At 49.5% G+C, this 19,357-nt stretch overlaps 1 protein-coding gene and 1 non-coding gene across 7 annotated transcripts in view; one reads left to right on the forward strand and one right to left on the reverse strand.

Moving 5' to 3' along the window:
• The window catches only part of Tnip1 (TNFAIP3 interacting protein 1), a 52,356-nt gene that overhangs the window by 26,803 nt on the left and 6,196 nt on the right, over positions 1-19,357 (forward strand). For all 6 annotated transcript variants that reach the window (XM_020176200.2, XM_020176199.2, XM_074057165.1 and 3 more), the window contains 10 exons: positions 3,574-3,668; positions 5,336-5,459; positions 9,117-9,206; positions 11,013-11,078; positions 11,297-11,428; positions 14,189-14,317; positions 16,265-16,393; positions 17,560-17,685; positions 18,121-18,186; positions 18,507-18,698. In XM_020176200.2, coding sequence (XP_020031789.2) covers positions 3,574-3,668; positions 5,336-5,459; positions 9,117-9,206; positions 11,013-11,078; positions 11,297-11,428; positions 14,189-14,317; positions 16,265-16,393; positions 17,560-17,685; positions 18,121-18,186; positions 18,507-18,698 — 1,149 coding nt within the window. The remainder of the gene's footprint in view (positions 1-3,573; positions 3,669-5,335; positions 5,460-9,116; positions 9,207-11,012; positions 11,079-11,296; positions 11,429-14,188; positions 14,318-16,264; positions 16,394-17,559; positions 17,686-18,120; positions 18,187-18,506; positions 18,699-19,357) is intronic.
• On the reverse strand, positions 7,405-7,541 carry LOC141418347 (small nucleolar RNA SNORA2/SNORA34 family). The gene has a single exon (XR_012443004.1). It is a non-coding gene; the product is annotated as a small nucleolar RNA SNORA2/SNORA34 family (small nucleolar RNA).

Below are 19,357 nucleotides of genomic sequence, written 5' to 3' on the forward strand. Positions count from 1 at the left end.
CCCTTGGTTCAAAGTCACCCAGCTGGCAAGTGATGGATCTGGGATTGGAACGTGCTCTTAACCACCATCCTACATGCCTCCCTGATCAGATTCCTTTTTTAAAAGCCTCCCTTTGCTGGGGGAATGGGCCCACCCGCACATGGAGTTATCTGGTCTTTGGTTCTTTATTGCTACATGGCCTTGGACAAATCACTTGTCCTCTCTGCCCCCACTGACCCCACCAGTAACATGAGCTAGGAGTGCCTCCCTCCTGGGAGTGCTGCACTAAAGGACACAGTGTACCGTCTGAGGAAGCACATGCTGGGAGAGCGTCACTGCCCAGCAGCCCCACATGGTAGTCATATATACTGAGCAGGAGAGCTTGGCCTTGGGGGCTGTAGTAGTGGGAAGGATTCTCTTGTAACTGGTCACCATTCCAAAATGGCGAGACATGTTCCTAGAGGACCTGCTGAAGACCTGAGCAGCTGTCTCCTTAGTGACAGAGCCATGACTTGAAATCTCTCTACTCTCTCGTAGTTCCTCCTTAGGTGTTAGTCATTGGTCTGTGATCTCACTCAGGTCAGCAGACATTCAGTGGTCCAACTGCTAGGAGGAGTGGGAATCCACATGAGCTAGGGGTGTGTCCAGGCTAGAGAGGCTGGGAGCATGCAGCAGGACACACCTCCCACCCTGAGGCTGGAGAAGTGATGGGACAGAGGGGACCTTTTTCAGATGCTGAGGCTTTGGGGAATCCAGGCTGAGCCCTGGGAAGGTGAACCTTACGCAGTGCATGATTACTGTGAGCATAACTTTTCAGCTCTGAAATGGGATAGATCCTGGGCTTCCTAAAACAGGTCCACCAACCTTGTGTTTTTTGATATCAGGCCCCTGTTCCTTCTTAGCTCTTATCATAGTTTGCAGTAATTTTATTTGATTAGGTGACTTATTTGCTTATTCTTTTTATCTTGTTCTCCCTGCTAGAACCCAAACTTCAAAAGGAAGAGCAGGTACCTGGTTACCACATTCACCATCCTATCACAATGACTAATGAACTCCTAGGCACGTGCTTTTAGTCCTTTTGATGCAGGCGATTTTCTTTGTGACCTCTGATGACCCTGCCCACAGGTGGTTTGTGCCCACAGCCTTTACCCAGAGACTCCAAGAAAGAGCCCTCTAACCAGTAAGGGTAAGGCTACAAGAAAGGCGCCATCCTGTCCATCCCTTAGGGACCAGAAGCAGAACATTGTGTTCCCTTGTGTTCTGTGAAGGCCTTGCCCAGAGCCATGGCATCACAAGTGTTTACTCAGCCTGTGGGTGGAGGTAGATTAATCTGGTTCCTCCTCATTCATCCATTGATTTGTTTCTTGGTTCACTCAACAGATATTTTCAATGCTAAGCACTGAGGGAACCAGTAACAGTAGTTTCTGTTTACTCAGCCTCAGACCCCAGATTGTCCTGCCATCTTCCATTGCAAGGCTTTCTACTCCATTCAGCCTTCCCAGGACTCTCCTGTCTTAGTCAGAAAGGAAACCAACTTTGGATTCTCCCTGGATAACACAAGTTTTCCCTCCTAGTCTGTGTGGCACAGGTTGTTTCTGCTCCACACGGTTCCTTAGAAACCCAGGCTACAGAGCCCTACCTCTATCAGTGCATGGAGACACCCATGTTAGCCCCTTCTACAGGGAAAGAGACCAGGGAATTTTGCATAGGCCAGTCTAGAAGTGGTGCCTGTCACTTCCACTCCTCTCATGTGGTCACATCTCACTGCATTGAACCTGGGAAATGGAAGGGAGCAGGTGGGTTGTTTTGTGAGAACCACCATCCCTACCCTGCCCAGCTCACAGGCTGTCTCTCTTTTGAGCTCCACCCCTTCCTTCTCTTTCATCACAGAAGAGACACCAGGTTAGGGCTCGTGAATGGAATGTAATCCCAGGACTGATTCTTTTCTTTTTTCTGGTGCTGAGGGTGGAACCCAGGCCCTTGCATGTACTAGACAAGTACTCAACCATAGAGCCAACCCTTGGTTTTTTGAGACAGGGTCTCACTATGTAGCTCAGGCTTGCCTTGAACTCACTGTGTAGCACCAGGCTGTCTGGAACTCTGGATCCTCTTGCCTCTGCCTTCTAGCCCTCAGCGATGATTCTTTTTGGCTGTACTGGGGTTTGAATTCAGGGCCTTGTACTTGTTCTGCAGGTCCACTACCGCTTGAGCCACTCCCTCCCGCCAGTGGTGATTTTTTTTGTGTGTGTAGTACTGGGATTTGGACTCAGGGCCTACACTTTGAGCCACTCCACCAGCCCTTTTTTGTGATTTTTTTTTTTTCAAGATAGGGTCTCTTGAACTATTTGCCTGGACTGGCTTCAAACTGTGATCCTCCTTATCTCTGCCACCTGAGTAGCTAGGATTACAGGCGTGAGCCACTGGTGCCCAGCCCAATAGTGATTCTTAACAGTGATGTAACTCAGGCAAATTATTTTTCCCCAGTTTCCTTACCTTCACAATAGAGGTGAACTCCTTAGCTTTGGGAAAATTGTGAAGTACCCAGGAGGCAGTGTTGCATAGCTGGCACACATTAGGTGCTTAGTGAATATTTGTTGAAAGGTGAGTGGTTCCATCTGACAGTGAGCATCTCATTGCTGGGCGGCACCTTCCACTCCCCACCCATCCAGGAGGCCCAGGTCTGGCCACCACAACCTCACAATGCTCCCAACATAATCCTATTAAGTGACTGACTGCTTGAGGCACTTTTGCTCCAAAGGCTCATTCATCCTTCACAGCAGCCCTAAAGGAAGGCAGAGAAGGGGCAGTGGTCCACGTTTTGTAGAGGAAGGGATAAGTCTCAGGAGTGAAGCATGAACCACACTGTCAGAGCTTGTGAGGACCTCACCAGCACCTTGTCTCCTGATTTGCCTTTGATCCCCCAGAAGCCTATCTCACACAGTCTGCCCTAGAGGCCTCTGGGACTTGCCCATGCATTTGTTCATTCATTTATTCAACCACTCAGTTATGCATTACTTCAACAAATTTGAGCTGGGGGCTGGGCCCCTGGTAGTGAACAGGAGAGTGAGCATGGGGTTCAGCCCTCTGGGGACTCACAGACTGGTGAGAAGAAGTGAGGGACTGGGTATTCAGAAAAGAAACACAGACACTTCTTCAGCTTTATTTGTCACAAGTACTCAAAAGGGTGAGAGGCAGGCCTTCGAACAAGACTAATGGAGGTGACCTGACTTAGTGGGTTGTGGAGATGGCATTTAAACTAAGATCTCCAGGAAGAAAAGTTAGCCAAAGGAGGGCTGTGGGGGAAGAGCAGCAAAGGTGGAGAAGGCAGGAAGCTCTGCCTGGGAAGACCAGGAGGCCTGTGGCTGATTCTTGGCCAGGCATCCTTACAGCTGGCTTCTGAAGGAGAAGATACCTGGAGAAGCCTGGATCGGCCTAGTGGCCTGGCTCCCAGTGGTCCTCCAAGGTATTTGGTGAAGCCAAGTAAAAGGGGATCCAGTGTTGGGATGTCTGCAGCCCCTCCTGTCTCTCTGTGTCTTCCTGCATTGGGGTGTACCCCATCTAACCCTCGAGTCCATCCACCTATCTTTCCCACAGACCCTGTGTGAGCAGCTTCGCAAAGAGAATGAGGCCCTGAAGGCCAAGCTGGACAAGAGCCTGGAACAGCGGGACCAGGCTGCTGAGAGGCTGCGGTAAGCCAGGGTCCTCAGAGAATTGGTGAGGAGAGGGATGGGCAGAAGTGGTGGTGCCTTACACTGATTTCAGGGCCCTATTTGTATGTCAGACCTCTTGGTCCCTTTTGACTCTCTTTTATTTTTTGGGAGGGATAGGAGTGGGATTTGAACTTGGGGCTTTGTGCTTGCAAAGCAGACACTCTGCTGTTTGAGCCACACCTTCAGTCCATTTTGCTCTGGTTATTTTGGAGATGGGATCTTGTGAACTATTTGTCTAGGTTGGCCTCGAACTGCAGTCCTTCTGATCTCAGCCTCCCAAGTAGCTAGTAGGATTATAGGTGTGACCATTGGCACCTGGCTTCTTGACTCCTTTGGGTTTTTTTGGGTTTTTTGAGTTTTTTTTCAGTACTGGGGCTTGAATTCAGGGCCTTCACCTTGAGCCTCTCCACCAGCCCTATTTGTGTAAAGGGTTTTTGGAGATAGGGTCTCACCAACTATTTGCCCGGTCTGGCTTCGAACTTCGATCCTCCTGAGTAGCTAGGATTACAGGCATGAGCCACCGACGCCCAGCATCTTTGGTGTTTTTCTTCCAGGCCCTTTGATTACCTTGGGGAGTGGAGAAGGCTGGTATGAATTGCTTTCCCACCCCCAACTCCACCCAGGGGACTTGTTCCCTGGCCTGCTAACTGTTGTTGGCTGGCTGTGTGGGAAATGGCCCAGGACTCTGTTGCCCCCTGCTGGTCACTGTTCTGTCCTGCTCTGTTTTCCTGAGCACACCCAGAGATCCCTCTGCAAGGCCCACTAGTGCGCCTCAGGCTGATCTGAGGGCCAGAGGAAGGCATTAGTTGTTTATACTCCCACTCATCCTCCTCTTCAAGAGTGATTAGCAGTCTGAGGTGAGACTACATCTCTGTGATGTTGAGATGGGCCCAGCATTACACCTGGGGAAACACTGACCTTGACTATCAGAGCTCACAGGGCCCTTTGCAGGCCCAACCTCTGGTGTATGAGGGAAGATGGGGGCCCAGAGATAATCAGGGGCCCATCTGGAAAATAGAACCTAATGAAACTGTTTCATATTTCTGTCATCCCTGAATCCTCATGACCACTTTTATTATGTCCTATGTCACCTACCTTATTATGTGCTTATGATATTACTTTAATTTGTTCATATTTTTACTCAAAATTATTATAAAGGAAATTTTAACTGGAGTCAGTGGAAAACAGCATTACCTATACTAAATAAAAGGTAACTGTAAAAATAAGTACAAGCCATGACCACCACAGGCTCTGCACTCACAGCCTGCTCATTCTGTGTTACCAAGGGAGACTGGCAGATGTTAGGACCTCCTAGCACCATGCAGGCATTTGCAGGTAACTGGAGAAGGTGGAGCTTTCTCACTGATCTGTGATCGGAGTTTCTAAGGCAGACTTTGGATATATCCTGACAATCTCATGTATATAGGTGTCCCATTGGGGAAACTGTACTGTTGAGGATCAGAGGCTGTTATGGAAGCCCAGAGACTGTCCTCAAGGTGACTTAAGGATGTCCTTTTTGGGTTCCTCCTAAGAGCAGGTCAGGATTTCCAAGTTCTGGAGGCCATGCTCTCCAGAACTTAGTTACCACTCGTGTGGCTGTAGGTCGGAAGCCTCACAGGTGACTTCTCTGTTTTCCTCCAACCCAGGGAAGAAAATTTGGAGCTCAAGAAGTTGTTGCTGAGCAGCAATAACAAAGAGGGTGCCTGTAGGCATGCAGGCTCACCAAAGACGGAGGGTACCAGCAGGAAGGAAGCCACCGCACAGCAGCAGGTATGTGAGCAGGAATTCCTTCTGTAGCTTCTGCCATCCCCAGCATCTGTCCACCACCTCCAGTAACAGCAAGCTTGCTACCTCCTGCACACAGTTCCACTGGTAGAAGGTTCTAGTTGGTAAGTGGTGTTTCCACAGCTTGGCCTGTGCTATCCAACCCCCCTAGTGTCCACTCCTCAGCCTTTTTTCTGCCTGCAGCCCCAGGGAGCATCCCATTCCCTGAGACATAGCTCAGAACTCCTGGCAGTCACATGACTCCCTGGCCCCTTCAGACCTGCTTTCTTCTTGGCTAACCAGCTGTAGTTCTTCAGCTGTTGCTCAGAGAACCTGGGGTTGAGTCTTTTGCACAGTCTGGACACCAATCCCTATTTATGTTCCTGTTTGTCAAGGTCTCTCCTAAAGGGTGGCTCCCAAAAGTCACTTTAGCATACCAGATACTGCAGGCAGAATTGGGGTGCTGAGTTGAGCGTGCCTCTCTGGGGGTGCTGCTAAGCTCCTACGACTGTGCCCTGGAGCCTCTGGAATGGAGAAGGGGCACCAGCCAACACCAGCGTTGTCTGACAATGCCACTGGGCTGGTCCATTTCCCCCTCCTACCACCAGGCCCTCAGTCCAGTCCCAAGTTCCCCTTACCCTTCCCCACTCCCCTAAGCCCAACCTCTTCTACAACAGGGTTGTAAACTTAAATGAGTTTTAATAGCTTCACTGTAGAGCTCAGTATCTTTATCAAAACTCACACCTATATGATAGTAGTAATTATCTCAATAACTTAATTCCCAATACTGTGTGGCAGTGCAGAGCTCACCCAGGACTTGCAAAGCTGTGATCTCATTTCACATCCCCTCTGCCTGTAAGTAGGCCGGGATGAGACGACTCTTCAGTTCGCAGCTATGGCAGGAAACTGAACAGGTCATGTGCCATCATGCAGTCAGCTCTCTGTGTCCCCTGCTAGCCGGCAGGCATGGATATGGCCAGGGAAACATGCAGCTAAATGGCAAAAGTCTTATTAGTGTTGCCACCTTGAACGAGGCATATAAACTCTCTGGACCTTGATTTCCTCCTCTGAAATGAAAGTAGTAACACGCCTGGCAGTGATTGTTGAGAGAATTCAGTGATGCAACAAGTGTGAAATGGCTTACTGTGGTATAATGTGAACTTAGCCACTCCTTTTTGTTTTGGTGGGACTGGGGTTCGAATTCAGGGCTTTGTGACTGCAAAGCAGTTGCTCTACCATTTGAGTTACATCTCCAGTCCATTTTGCTCTGGTTATTTTGGAAATACGGTCTCTCAAAGTATTTTCCTGGGCTCCCTCAAACCTTGATTCTCCTGATCTTAGCCTCCCAAATAGTAGCTGCTGCTTTTAATTACAGATTGGGGGTCATCAGCCAGATCTGCTGACTCTGTGGCTCTTTTACTCCTCCACAAGGATTCCCCTGTCTGTGTAGGTTCAGAGGTGCCACCCAGGAGCCCAGCATCCTCCCTCTTTCCCATAGCCATTGACCTTCCTAGCTAAACACAACTGTCTTTAGAGGCAGCAGCTCCCAGGGGGCAGGCCCACCCCTCCCATTCCTCAGAGGAGGCCACCTTACCAGAAGAGCTTCCCCTCTGTGCCGCCACCCCCACCCACAGTGTGCTTATAGGCCTTGGCCTATAGGGGGCACTTGTGCCTCACAAGTTCTGTTGCTCACCCCACTCCAAGCTAGGGGAGTGCAGAGGAGGTAGGGAAAGCAGGAAATGGGAGCATGTAAAAATAGGGAGTCAGAGGGTGGACTGCAAGTCAGAGGTCTGGATGGGACCTGCACAGACCAGCTTGTTTCACATTCACGTACTGAGGCTCAGAGAGAGCAGGGGTTGACCTACACACAGAGGGGCTTGGAGACAGAGCTGTTTCTGTACTCCTAGCCTTGCTCTGCAGTGTCACCAGCACACTTTTTTTTTTCCTGGTCAGATGGTTCTTTCTAATGAATTGACCATTACATTTCCAAAGTTCTGAAATGGCCATCAGACCACAGAATGACATTTCTTTAGGCTCCTGGTTGAAACCAACAGCTTCAGCAAACTGCTGGCCTTGATTTAGGGCCGTCCTCAACCCTTCTTATTTGTTCATTTCTTTAGCTTTTTATTTTGAGGTAGCTTTAAGTTTATGCAAAAATAGTCCAGAGTTCAGTTCCCATATCCCCTTTGTCTTCCTTCCCCTAACCATCTTATATAACCATATATCCATCTTATGTAACTGTGGTTCAGCTGTCAAATCTAGGAATTAAGTATTGACGAGTCACTGTGAATACACTGCAGATTTTATTCAGATTTCACCAGTCTTTCATTCATGTCCCTTTTTTGTTCTGGGATTGAATCCAGGGTCCTACATTGCATTAAGTTGTCACATCTCCTTAGGCTCCTCCAGGCTGTGATGGTTCCCAGCCATTCCTTATTATTCATGACCTTGGCACTTTTGAGCCATACCGGCCAGCTGTTTTGTACATCCTCCGTGAGGGTTTATCTGATGTTTTCTCATGATGTGATTGTGGTCGTGGATTTTGGCAGGAGTCTCACGGAAGTGACATTCTGCGTATATGAGTGTGCATAGGGCTGGGCTCTTCTCAGTACATCATGTCAGTCACACATGGTGGCCATATGTCTTATTACTGTCAACCCTGATTATGGTGGCGTCTGTCAGATCACTCCACAGTGAACTGACTCATTTTCCTTTTCTAATTAACACATTTTTTGAAGACTTTGAACATTTTGTTTCTCCTATTTTTTTCCCCTGAGCCAGGGCTTCCTACATGCTGAGCAAGTGCTCTACCACTTGCTCCACCCCCAGCCTCTCTTTAAACTCTCATGTACTAACTTTAGCACTCATTGGTGGATCTCACCTGCAGCATTTATTACTGTAGTAGTATAATGGTGGTTTTTGTATTCGTCTCATTCTTTCCACATTTATTTTTCTCACAATTTTTTTTTCTTTTTTTCTTTTCTTTTTTTTTTTATGGTGCTACAGATGAAACCCGGGGCCTCATGCATGTTAGGAAAATACTCTACCATGGACCACACACCCCTTCTTTCACATTTATTAATTGAAATTTTTTTGTAAAGAAGAGTGGTCCCTTCTCCCTCATTTATTTATTCAGCTGTTTCTTTCTATTGGAATGGACTATAGACCTTTCAGTGGATAGAGCTAGGAAATACATGTGTGTTCTAACCATACACTAACACACATTTTTCTTTCTGTTTCATTCTAACAATGTTTTTAAAATAAAAGTATTATAGAACTTCAACTTTTATAAGTTTAATAAAGCCTTTAAAAATTTGTAGCTCTTGCCTTCTAGGCCATAGGATTTGGGGCTAAAATGTGTGCCAGGGGAAGGGAGAGGGGCCAGCAGTGTCTCAGAGACAGAGCCTAAGGAAAGGTAGCTGGGGTGGGGGATGGTCTCACAGCCACCATACATGTCAGGGGGGATGATCCTCTTCATGGACTTCCAGAAGGGGAAGTGGCCATGGCTGTGATGGTTAGTGATGTCCTGGTGAGTGGGAGGAGTAGGAAAGTAGGAGATGGAGGTCCAGGACCACAGAGGTTAGGAGCCTTAGCAGAACAGGTTGTAGGGGAGAACATTTTTTATTCGAAGCTTTGGCCAAGACCATCTTTGTTTTTCCTCAGGCTAGCGTGATGGCAGGTAAGGTCCCAGAGGTGGGGGCCTTGAGTGCAGCCGAGAAGAAGGTGAAGATGCTGGAGCAGCAGCGCATGGAGGTGGGTGACTGGAAGAGGGTCCAGGAAGACCCTTCTTTCCTCCTGGGACCAGCAGGGTGAAGACGCTGTCTGACCTCCTGACTCCAACTGGTCACCATAGGGAGTTGCCATGGTCATCAGTAATCATCTGCCCATGGAAGAGGTCTCTGTCCTCTCTTGACCTGCCCACAGAAGATGGCATTTGCAGCATTGTCTAAAATTGTTGGGTGATGGTAGGGTATAGAAAGGTCCCATGGTAAACGGTGGATGGTGGGAGGAGGTAGTGAGAAGTCCATCGAGGCAGGAAGTGGAAGGCCCCTCTTGGCACACAGCCATGCAGACAGAGCCTTTCACAGAGGAGGCTCCATGCTCCCTGCAGTCAAGGAGAACCTATCCAAAATAAGCCAGGCATAGTAGCTCAAACCTGTAATCCCAGCAACTTGGGAGGCTCAGATAGGAGGATCATGCAATCCAATGCAGTCCTTCCTTCCTGTCCCTCCTCTCAAGGCTCCTTCTGTCCTCATAGCTCAGCTCCTTCCCTGGACCCTGCATCTTTCTGCCTTGAGATCCTTCTGTATATCCACATGTTTGCTTGTGTGCATATTAATTCTAGATTTATTTTTGTATTGTTGGAAGGATTTTGTTCAGATTTCAAAAATAATACAAGGCTCACAAAAAAAATCAAGAATCTCGCCTCCTAGAGATTATCACAACTGAAGCCAGTTCATTGTATAGTCCTCAAAAATAATACACTTTTTTCTTCTTTTCAAATCAGCTGTCTTCATGGGTATCTGTAACACATTCACCACATTTCTTCACCTCTTAGTGTTTTTATTATCTATAATGTTTCTGAATTCAGGCTGCCCCTTCTCATTGTTTTATTTATCTAATGATACAGAGTTGTTTTTCTTCCCTGGGGAACTGCTGTATCAGGAGTATGGCTGTAATTAGTATTGTCTTAGAACTGAGAAAAGGTCATAAATGCCTTATTTTCTTAATAGCTGCACATTATCCGTTCATAATCTATGTAAACTATGTGCTATACAGCACTGGAGTTTGAACTCAGGGCCTCATGCTTGCTAGGTAGGTGCTCTACCACTTGAGCCATTCCTCCAGCCCTGAATTTTTTTGTTGTTGTTGTAATATAAACATTGCTGGGATGACTTAAGTGTTTCTGTTGGTTATATTTTTCAGAGTGGAATTTTTGGGTTAAAGTCAATGAAATGTGAAGTTTTTTTGTGGTGTTGTGGGATTTTGTTTGTTTCTGTGGTAGTGAGGCTTGAACTCAGGGCTTCCCTCTTGGCTAGACAAGTGCTCTACTACTTGAACAATGCACCCAATCCTTTTGCTTTTAGTTTGTTTTTCAGATAGGGTTTCATGCTTTTGCCTAGGCCAGACTTAAACCATGATCCTCCTATCTGAGCCTCCCGAGTAGCTGGGATTACAGGTATGCAGTACTATGCCTGGCTTATTTTGGATAGGTTCTCCTTGACTTTGTTGGCCAGGCTGGCCTTGAACTGCACCTCCCATGTAACTGAAAATGTGAAGTTTTAACACACAGTTCAAATTACCCTTGGAAGAGGTTGTATGCTCCATAATTGTACACTTAAGTAATTATTTCCATATCTTATAATACTTTTATTCTCCTGGCAAGGGTGAAATGAAGTGGTTGGTACAGGTGAAACCCTCTGAGGAGCATGGTGTTTTGAGCAGTGTTGTAGCCACCATTTGCACATGCTGCATGCTCCTTAGGACATTGGGGTGCAGGGACCAGGATCAGCATTACTTGTTCCCACTCTGCTTTTAACCCCAGTCTTTTCCCCACAGCTCCTGGAAGTGAACAAACAATGGGACCAGCATTTTCGGTCCATGAAGCAGCAATATGAGCAAAAGGTACGGGACTCTCGTCTGTGCTCTCTAGGTAACCCAACCTTCATACCACTTTCTTCTTGGCGGCTTTGAACCTCATAGGGGCCAAGCTGAGCCCCAGGATAGCCAGGAGGAGAAGCTGGGCAGCAGTGTTGAGGCTGGGGAAAGCCAAGCCCTGGCATGTGCCAGGCGTGTGCTGCCCCTAGCCTGCCCTCATGCCCTCCCTCTTCCCCTCAACCCAGATCACTGAGCTGCGCCAGAAGCTGGCCGACCTGCAGAAGCAAGTGACTGACCTGGAGGCAGAACGAGAGCAGAAGCAGCGTGACTTTGACCGCAAGCTTCTCTTGGCCAAGTCCAAGATTGAAATGGAGGAGGCAAGTGTGACTGCTGTCCCTGTAGTTTTGGTGCTCCCCTCCCTGGTAGCCCAGAGTCTTCAGAGTCTGCGAGCCAGGGGTGGAGTCAAGGGGGAGTCAAGGGTTAACCGTAGGACTCAAAGGCTGTGTGACCCTATGCCCTTTTCCCATGTGACAACTGAGGCGGTTAGGTTAGCTGCTGCTTTCCAAATATTCTTGTTTTCATTCTGAAGAATTTTGTTCAGTGAAAACCTTACAGATGAGGAACCACTCAGGGAAGCACATGATATAGGAGACTGGAGACATGAGCAGGCCGGTCGCTAAAGCAGACAAAGCTTCACTCATTCATTACTCTAGAATCTTCCCCCAGAGCATGCCTGAGGTGTTGTTGTAGGCATAGATGCATAGATACTCTGAGTGAACCTGCCAGTTCTACCATGGTTGGAAACAGATGCTAAACTAATCAGAGGCAAATTCATAAAAGCGTGTTAAGTACTACAAAGAACTTACAGAGATGAGAGAGTGGGCATGGGGAAGCAGGTCCCTGAAGAAATGGTATCTACTCTGTCATGTGTGAATGGTGCCAGGATCTTGGAGCAACTTAAGGAGAAAAGGCCAGCTGGACATAGTGGTACACACCTATAATCCCAGCAGGCTAAGGCAGAAGATTGCAAGTTCAAAGCTAGCCTGAGCTACAAAGTGAAACCCTGTTTCTAAAAAAAAAGGAAAGCGCATGTGAGTGAGGCCCTCCGGATTTTGTTTATGGTGCTGTGTCTTCCCCTTTGGACATGGGCTTCTTTTGCCTGGCTGAAAAATGGACATCTCCAATATGGATTGCACTTCAGAGCTGCTTCTGACAGGTGATGTTTGGGCCTTGTTGCTGCAGCCTGAGTCCATAACCACCCCTCACCTCAAAGGTCAGGAAGGATGCTCCCTTCCTGCTTTCTCCTGAGTGCACAGACACAACTTGTGACTCACAGCCAGACTCCTGGCTCTCCAGTCCCTTCTCATCTCACTTTGGCAGGCAGGACAATCCTCTGACACTTCTTCCCTGTCATCTGGGGAAGGTGGGACATCTCTGGCCAAAGTGTGGCCCTGTATGTCAGGAGGCCGTGCTCCATCCCAGAGCCTCTTAAGTGGGGATCAAGACCACTCCCTCGTGTTCTGACCAGGGATATCCTGAGCCAGTTCTGGCTGAAAGCAGCTCACACACACACCCCCGCCCTCCCCACCCCGGCCGGTTTGTGGAGTATGGACTAAAGGTCACACAGGGCTGGATGAACACTGGCCCTGTGGTCTGTCTCCGATCCACGTGGTGGGAATGTGTTGTAAGATGTTGACACCTTGCAGATAAGTAAGACCTTTCCTGGGGTGCCCCCACCCCACCCTGCGCCAGGCTCTCTCCAGAGCACCAGTTACCATTTCAGTGTGTCTGTTTCCGGGCTGTTTTTCATGTATGCACACTGAGAAATACAGTTTCTTGGAGTGTGCCTGGTCTTTTCACTATACTGAGCTGCCATCCGCTTGTGAGCACTTCTTTTGAATGGAAGTGGAGAGAGCAGGGGAGCTGGGAACCCTGCTTTCTGGCTGGACATTCATTCCCTATCATGTAAAGGGGCTTGAACTTGATGGTCTCTGCTGGCCATCCCAGAGGCTGTCAGTAATGCAGAGGCCCGTTTCCACACTGGGTAGGTTTGGGAGGGATGACCCCACCCCATCGCCTTCCCTGGTTTCTTTTCAGCTACGTTGGCCTTTCTTTTTACACCACAGGGCTGTATGTGTTTCTCTGGGGGAGCAAATTCTACTGTGTGCTGCAGTTACTTTTTTTTTTTTTGAGAGCACCAGGGATTGAACTCAAGAGCCTCACATTTGCTAGGCAAGGACTCTACCGCTTGAGCCACACTACCAGTCCTTTTGTTCAGAGTCTAGCACTAACATTGCCAGGCTGGCCCTGAACTGTGATGCCTCTGTCTCTGCCTCCCAAGTGGCTGGGATTACAGTTGTGATCCACCACACTTGGCCACATTTGTGTCTTTGAGCATTGTCTTCTAGGTTCAGAGACTATCAGAGTTCTTTTAGAGGTTATCAGAATTCATCAGTCTTGGGGCTGAGGATGTAGCTCAGTGATTGAGCACATGTCCAAGGCCGTGGGTTCAATCCCATGCTTCTGGCATGAAAGCAAGGAAGGAAGGAAGAACAAAGGGAGGAAGAGGGTAGAGAATGGGATGGGGAGGGAATTTGTTACTCTGTGGATCACACAAGACCCTGTGAATCTGTTGGAAACTATGCCTTTTCTTCTTAGAAAATGACACACACACACACACACACACACACACACTCTCTCTCTCTCTCTCTCTCTCTCTCTCTCTCTCTCTCTCTCTCTCTCTCTCTCTCTCTCAGCATTCAGTTTAGGGTCTCACAGCCGTCCTGAGGCTTCTCCCTGTCACTCATGTTAAGAACCCTGTGCCCATAGCCCTGGCATTTAGGAAGCTTAGACCAGAGCACTGGACTGGTGTCCAGGTGTCTGCTGGTTTGGTGGGGGAGCAAGCTGGTGTTGGAATCCAGGGTTTTACTCGACCAGGCGCCCCTGCCTTGAAGGTGGAATGTGCAGCATCACTGTGCTTTTCCCAGGTGACTTGCAGGCAAGCACTTATGACTGAGAGAGAGGGAGAGAGGGAAGGAGGAAGAGGAGCCCATATGAGCAAGCACTGGGACAGGCAGGCCAGGGGTCCCAGGCTGCCAGGAAAGGCCCCTTGCTTACCAACCCCATGCCCCTTATAGACTGACAAGGAACACCTAACAGCAGAGGCCAAGGAGCTGCACCAGAAGATCAAGTACCTGCAGGATCAGCTGAGCCCACTCACCAGGCAGCGCGAGTACCAGGAGAAGGAGATCCAGCGGCTCAACAAGGTAGGCACATTGGCTCCAGTCTCCTGGATAGGGAGGGCCGCCCTGAGCCCAGCTGCAATGTCCACTCCATTGCTGGTGCCCCCAATTCAGAAGGGGCATTCCTGTACTGATCAGCAGCTGGCAACACACAGTTCCAGCTCCTCTGCCCTTCTTCCTCCACACCCTTTGTGATCCAGCCCCAGGAGGTGCCCGGACTAGCTTTTGCCTCTGGGCCTTTGCAGGAGCTGCCTCTTCCACCCCACTTGACCTACCCTAGCTGGAACACCATGCTCACAAAGCCTTCTTCTAGGTCACCCTGTTCTTTCATGCCCTTCTCAGGGTTCCTGGTGATTGAATATTTCACTCCCCATTTTCCCATCTAGCAGTGGGAGATGTGCACCTTCACCAGTGTGTGTGCACCAAGCATGCACTCAGAACTACTCACTGGAGGAAGCTGATGAGCTCAGGCTGGGGCTTCCCAGCCTTGTGAAATAGGATCCAGGGAGTCAGGCCCCTCCTCTCCAGTGGAGGCTGGGTAAAGTCTGAGCCAAGGTGAGGGGCAGTGGGGCAGACCAGGTCTGGGGCTGGCTGCAAGCCCAGCTTAGCCACGCCAGGTCTTGGGGCCTTATCTTTGCCACCTGCATGCCCTGTGGCACAGAGTAGAGGGAGGAGCAACCGGAGGTAGCTTGGAGAGGAACCATTCTTCTTAGGCCTGGGGGAATCTGGCAGCACGTGACTCACCTTGCCCTTCTGTGCGGAAGTTTCTCCTTCCCCTGACTGGACAACTCTTTCTGCTTGGATTGATGATACAAGCCAGGGGCCTTGGACCTGTTCCCAAGGGGGAACATGACCTGTCTGGAGTTGGCCAGATGCTGTCATACTGCTCACCAGAACGGTGAACCTATAGGTTTTCTTGGCAGAATTGGGGACAGTGACACCTGTGTGCATGAGTCATGTAAAGCAGGTTCCTGCTTTGCCTGTGACCTCAAAGGACCTGAGGTCCCTGTCATAGGACCTCAGTCTTCACATCTAAAAAATGGGTAGAGTAGGGAGACAAAGTGGAGCCATCCTCTCCCCTCTGAGCTTCCTGAATTTACTCCGGGTTCAGGAGACTGATGAGTAAGGGTGGAGTCCAAGTTGGGGAAAGTCTCTCCCCACAGCCCCAGAGGCATTGTGAACAGAGACCCTGCTGTCTAGGGGCTGAAGTCCAGGTGATGGTGGAGGGTGACCGGCTTAAGAGGTGCCATAGTTCTAAAGTCACATGTTTACAGGGTCAGGAGAAGCCAGTTAATAGAAACCTTAAGAAGTTAGGCGTTACCATGAAAGGAAACATTTAGCAAGCATGGTAGACTGGGTGTGTTTCTGTTTTTATTTTCATCATCTTGTTTGTTGATGTTTCATCTTCAGTGTTAGGAAGTTAAAAGATGACATAAGTCTAACGTATCTGCAGAAATGCTGAGGCGGAAGGGCTGGCTTAGGCAGGATGGATTGCTAAAGCTGAAGAACCCAAAGGAAGCCAAGGAGTCTCAGGCAGTCGTTGAAGAGACTGAAGCTTCTGTCAAGACTAGAGGCTTCTTTTTTCAGTCTGGGAACCAAAAACTGAGCCACATCTGTTCAGAGAAGAGGATTCCCCCATCTACATGAGGACCCCAGTTTAGCCCACTGGTTAAAAGCACAGGCGGGTTGGAATTCCTGCAAGCCACACAGTAGCTGTGTGACCTCAGACAAGTCACTTGGGTCTCCGAGCCTTGGTTCTCACATCTGTAAAATGGGATGATGATCAGTCTTTCCTTCCTAGGGCTGTGGAGAGGCTTCTGTGCGACGTGTTAATAGATGGAGTAGTGTTATGTGGTGTTGCTGTGGTGGTTACTGCTATTATCAGGAAGAGGGTCCCTGAGGATGGGTTCCAAAGAGATCTGACTTCCAGGGCCCCTGCTGATGGTCCTACCTCTTCTCCCCCAATCTCAGGCCCTGGAGGAAGCACTGAGCATCCAGTCCTCCCCATCATCACCACCTGCCTTTGGGAGCCCCGAAGGAGCTGGCGCCCTCCTAAGGAAACAGGAGCTGGTCACACAGAACGAGTTGCTGAAACAGCAGGTCAGGCTTCGGGCAGCTGGCCCATTCCTGAAGGCCAACAAGGGCATGGAGTCACATGAACCTGCAGTTGGGATCCACTTCCTGTCTGCAGGCTGGAGCCCTGCCTGGCAATAGGGTTAGCTTTGTCAGCAGCATACCCCTTGCTTCAGTCTCTGCTGTACCCCTTTATGTAGCCATCACTGACCCTACCTGGCTCCTGTTTACCTACTGTGAACAAAGTGAATTTCAGGCAGGGCATGGTGCTTCATGCCCTACTACTTAGGAGGCACAAACAGAGAATCAAGATTTGAGGGCTCCCTGGGCAAAGTTAGCACAAGACCTTGTCTCAAAAACAAACTAAAAGTAAAAAGCTAGGGGCGTGACTGAAGTAGTAATGCTGAGTTCAATCCCCAGAACCACACACAAAAAAAGTAAATTTTAAACAAATACATGGCAAAGGAGCATTATATCACTCTATAAATGGAAAGATCTATTTATTCACCACAAATAGAAAATAACGTAAGAGATAAGAATAGTAAAAATAAAGCAGTGTTGTTGAACTGTGGTGAGATACTCTTGCCTAGGGAAGATTCTGAGCTTGAGTCCTCTTTCTCAGAGATTGGCAAGGACTTAAGAGAGGCATGACAGACCTGCCAGACAGACTTGCTGTCAAGAGGGATGTGGAGGACACTCTTCCAGTGTTTCCGGACTCTAATGCTGCTCTTTTGGCCCTCTAGCTCATCTTGAACCTAGTCAGTCTTGACCTGCGATAAAGATGCTAAGCCACACTCTGGGTGGGAGGCCCTAATCCTCCTCTGCCTGGACCCTGAAGCCTGCGGAGAGTTTGCAGGTCCTTTGGCCTCAGAGCCACCAGACTACTCTCCCATCACAGGTCCTGTGGCCTCCACTCTCTGTGTGAAAGGACTGGACTGGCTGATGGCGTCCAACCTTTTTACTTTAAGCCATGGAGCTTTTGTTCAAATAAAGTCCTGCCTTGAAAACCAGAGCATAAGATAGAGGGACCCAGAACTATTCCTGCTGAGGCTGGGGTGGGGCTGTAGGTGCACCTATGCCAGTTCCCAGGACAACCTCCCACCGACACCATCAGTGGCCCCAACAGGATCTGTTCTGAGCTCTGGGAGCCTCTACTCAGAGCTGCTCACCCCTCACTGCCACATGCCTTCCAGGTGAAAATCTTTGAGGAAGACTTCCAGAGAGAACGCAGTGACCGAGAGCGCATGAATGAGGAAAAGGAGGAGCTGAGGAAGCAGGTGGAAAAACTGCAGGCTCAGGTCACCTTGTCCAATGCCCAGGTAGAAGCTCCAGGACCCAGGAGGGCCTTCAGCCCATCCTCACAGGGAGGGAGGGGGGTGGAGGTCAGGGTCCCTGGTCAGGACAGTTCCCCTACCACGCCTCCCTTATGACCTCAGCAAGTGTCTTGCCCTCCTTGACCCTTTGTGCAATAGCAAGGCCTAACGCCATGGTATCTCCAGTTCTGACTTCCCACAGTCAGTGCTGAGCCAGGAGGTGGCTCTGCGCCATCCACTGCTCACAGACTGGAGCTAAAAGATGTTAACAGTGAAGCACGCTTGCACACCCTTCCCACCTGTGCCCTTTCAGCCCGTGAAGAGCCTGGGCTCCACTCTGCCCCTCAAGCTGCCAGCACCACAGCCCAGGTTGGTGTCCTGGACCCAGGCTTGGCCAGGAGCCACCTGTACCAGCAGGCTTTTCTCCCCTTCCTTTTCCAGCTAAAAGCATTCAAAGATGAGGAGAAAGTGAAAGAAGCCCTCAAACAGCAGAAAAGGAAGACGAAGGTAAGTGGCTTGAGGGAGGAGCAGCACTTGTTCTCTTGCCTTCTTTGGGAGCGTGGTCCCAGGGGAGTCTGCTGACACTCTGCCAGTGAGGTAACAAGGTTCAGACAGAGCAGCTGCTGGCCCTGAGTAAGTGCTAAGGACATGTTAGCCATTGTGACCATTGGTCATTGTGGCTATGTACCAGTCATCTGAGCTCATGTCCCAGCCTCCTGTGCCTTCAGAGAGCTAAGATTCTAGATTAGGATGATGCGATGGGTGCCTCTGGGGGTATCCTGTGCAGCCTGCTGTAGGCCAGAGCCAGGTATGAATGTTTCTTGCAGGCCTCCGGAGAGCGCTACCATGTGGAGCCCCACCCAGAACACCTCTGTGGGGCCTACCCCTACGCCTACCCACCCATGCCAGCCATGGGGCCACCCCATGCCTTTGAGGACTGGACCCAGATCCGCTACCCCCCATCTCCCATGGCCATGGAGCACCCATCCCCACACCCCAACTTGCGCCTCTTCCATCTGGTGAGTCTGTGCCCCTTCTTCCTTGCAGGACACACACAGGGGCACGCCACACCTTTTCCAGAGGGGGCTCAAGTGAAGGGGTCAGAAATTGCCACCTCAGCAATTCCTAGGCAGCACAGTGGTGTCAGGCAGGGGTCTAGAGGCAGGGGTCTAGAGCCAGGCCCTGCTCTGACCTGCTCTCCCAAGGCAAGGATTCTATGACCCAGCCATTTGGGATCACTAGCATAGAGTCACTGGCAGAGAGGAGAAGGCTAAGTAAGCGTGCAGGACAGGTGAAAGGACTCCCTCTGAGCTCTGACCCAGGATGTCAGACTTTGGGCTGGACTCTCTCTTCATCCCCACACGCACAGTCTCTGAGCCTCACTGTGGGCTCTCCCTTTCCTATTCCTCTTCTCTCCTTTCCTTTCTCATATTTCGCTTTCTTTCCTTTTCTCTTACCATTCTTTCTCCACAGAACTGCTGTCACCTTCCCCTCCTCTCCAGTCTCCCTGCCAAGGCCCACCTCAGACATCCCCAGCACTCCTCTGGACAATTGCAGTCTCCTGTCTGGCCTCTTTTCTGCCTTCCCTCATTTGACCATTCCAGTTTTTTTTTAACTTAATTTTTTTATCCTACAAAATAATGGATTTCATTATGACATTTTCATACATGTATATAAT

The sequence above is a fragment of the Castor canadensis genome, chromosome 16 (assembly GCF_047511655.1).
Source record: "Castor canadensis chromosome 16, mCasCan1.hap1v2, whole genome shotgun sequence".
In the NCBI taxonomy this organism is placed as follows: domain Eukaryota; kingdom Metazoa; phylum Chordata; class Mammalia; order Rodentia; family Castoridae; genus Castor; species Castor canadensis.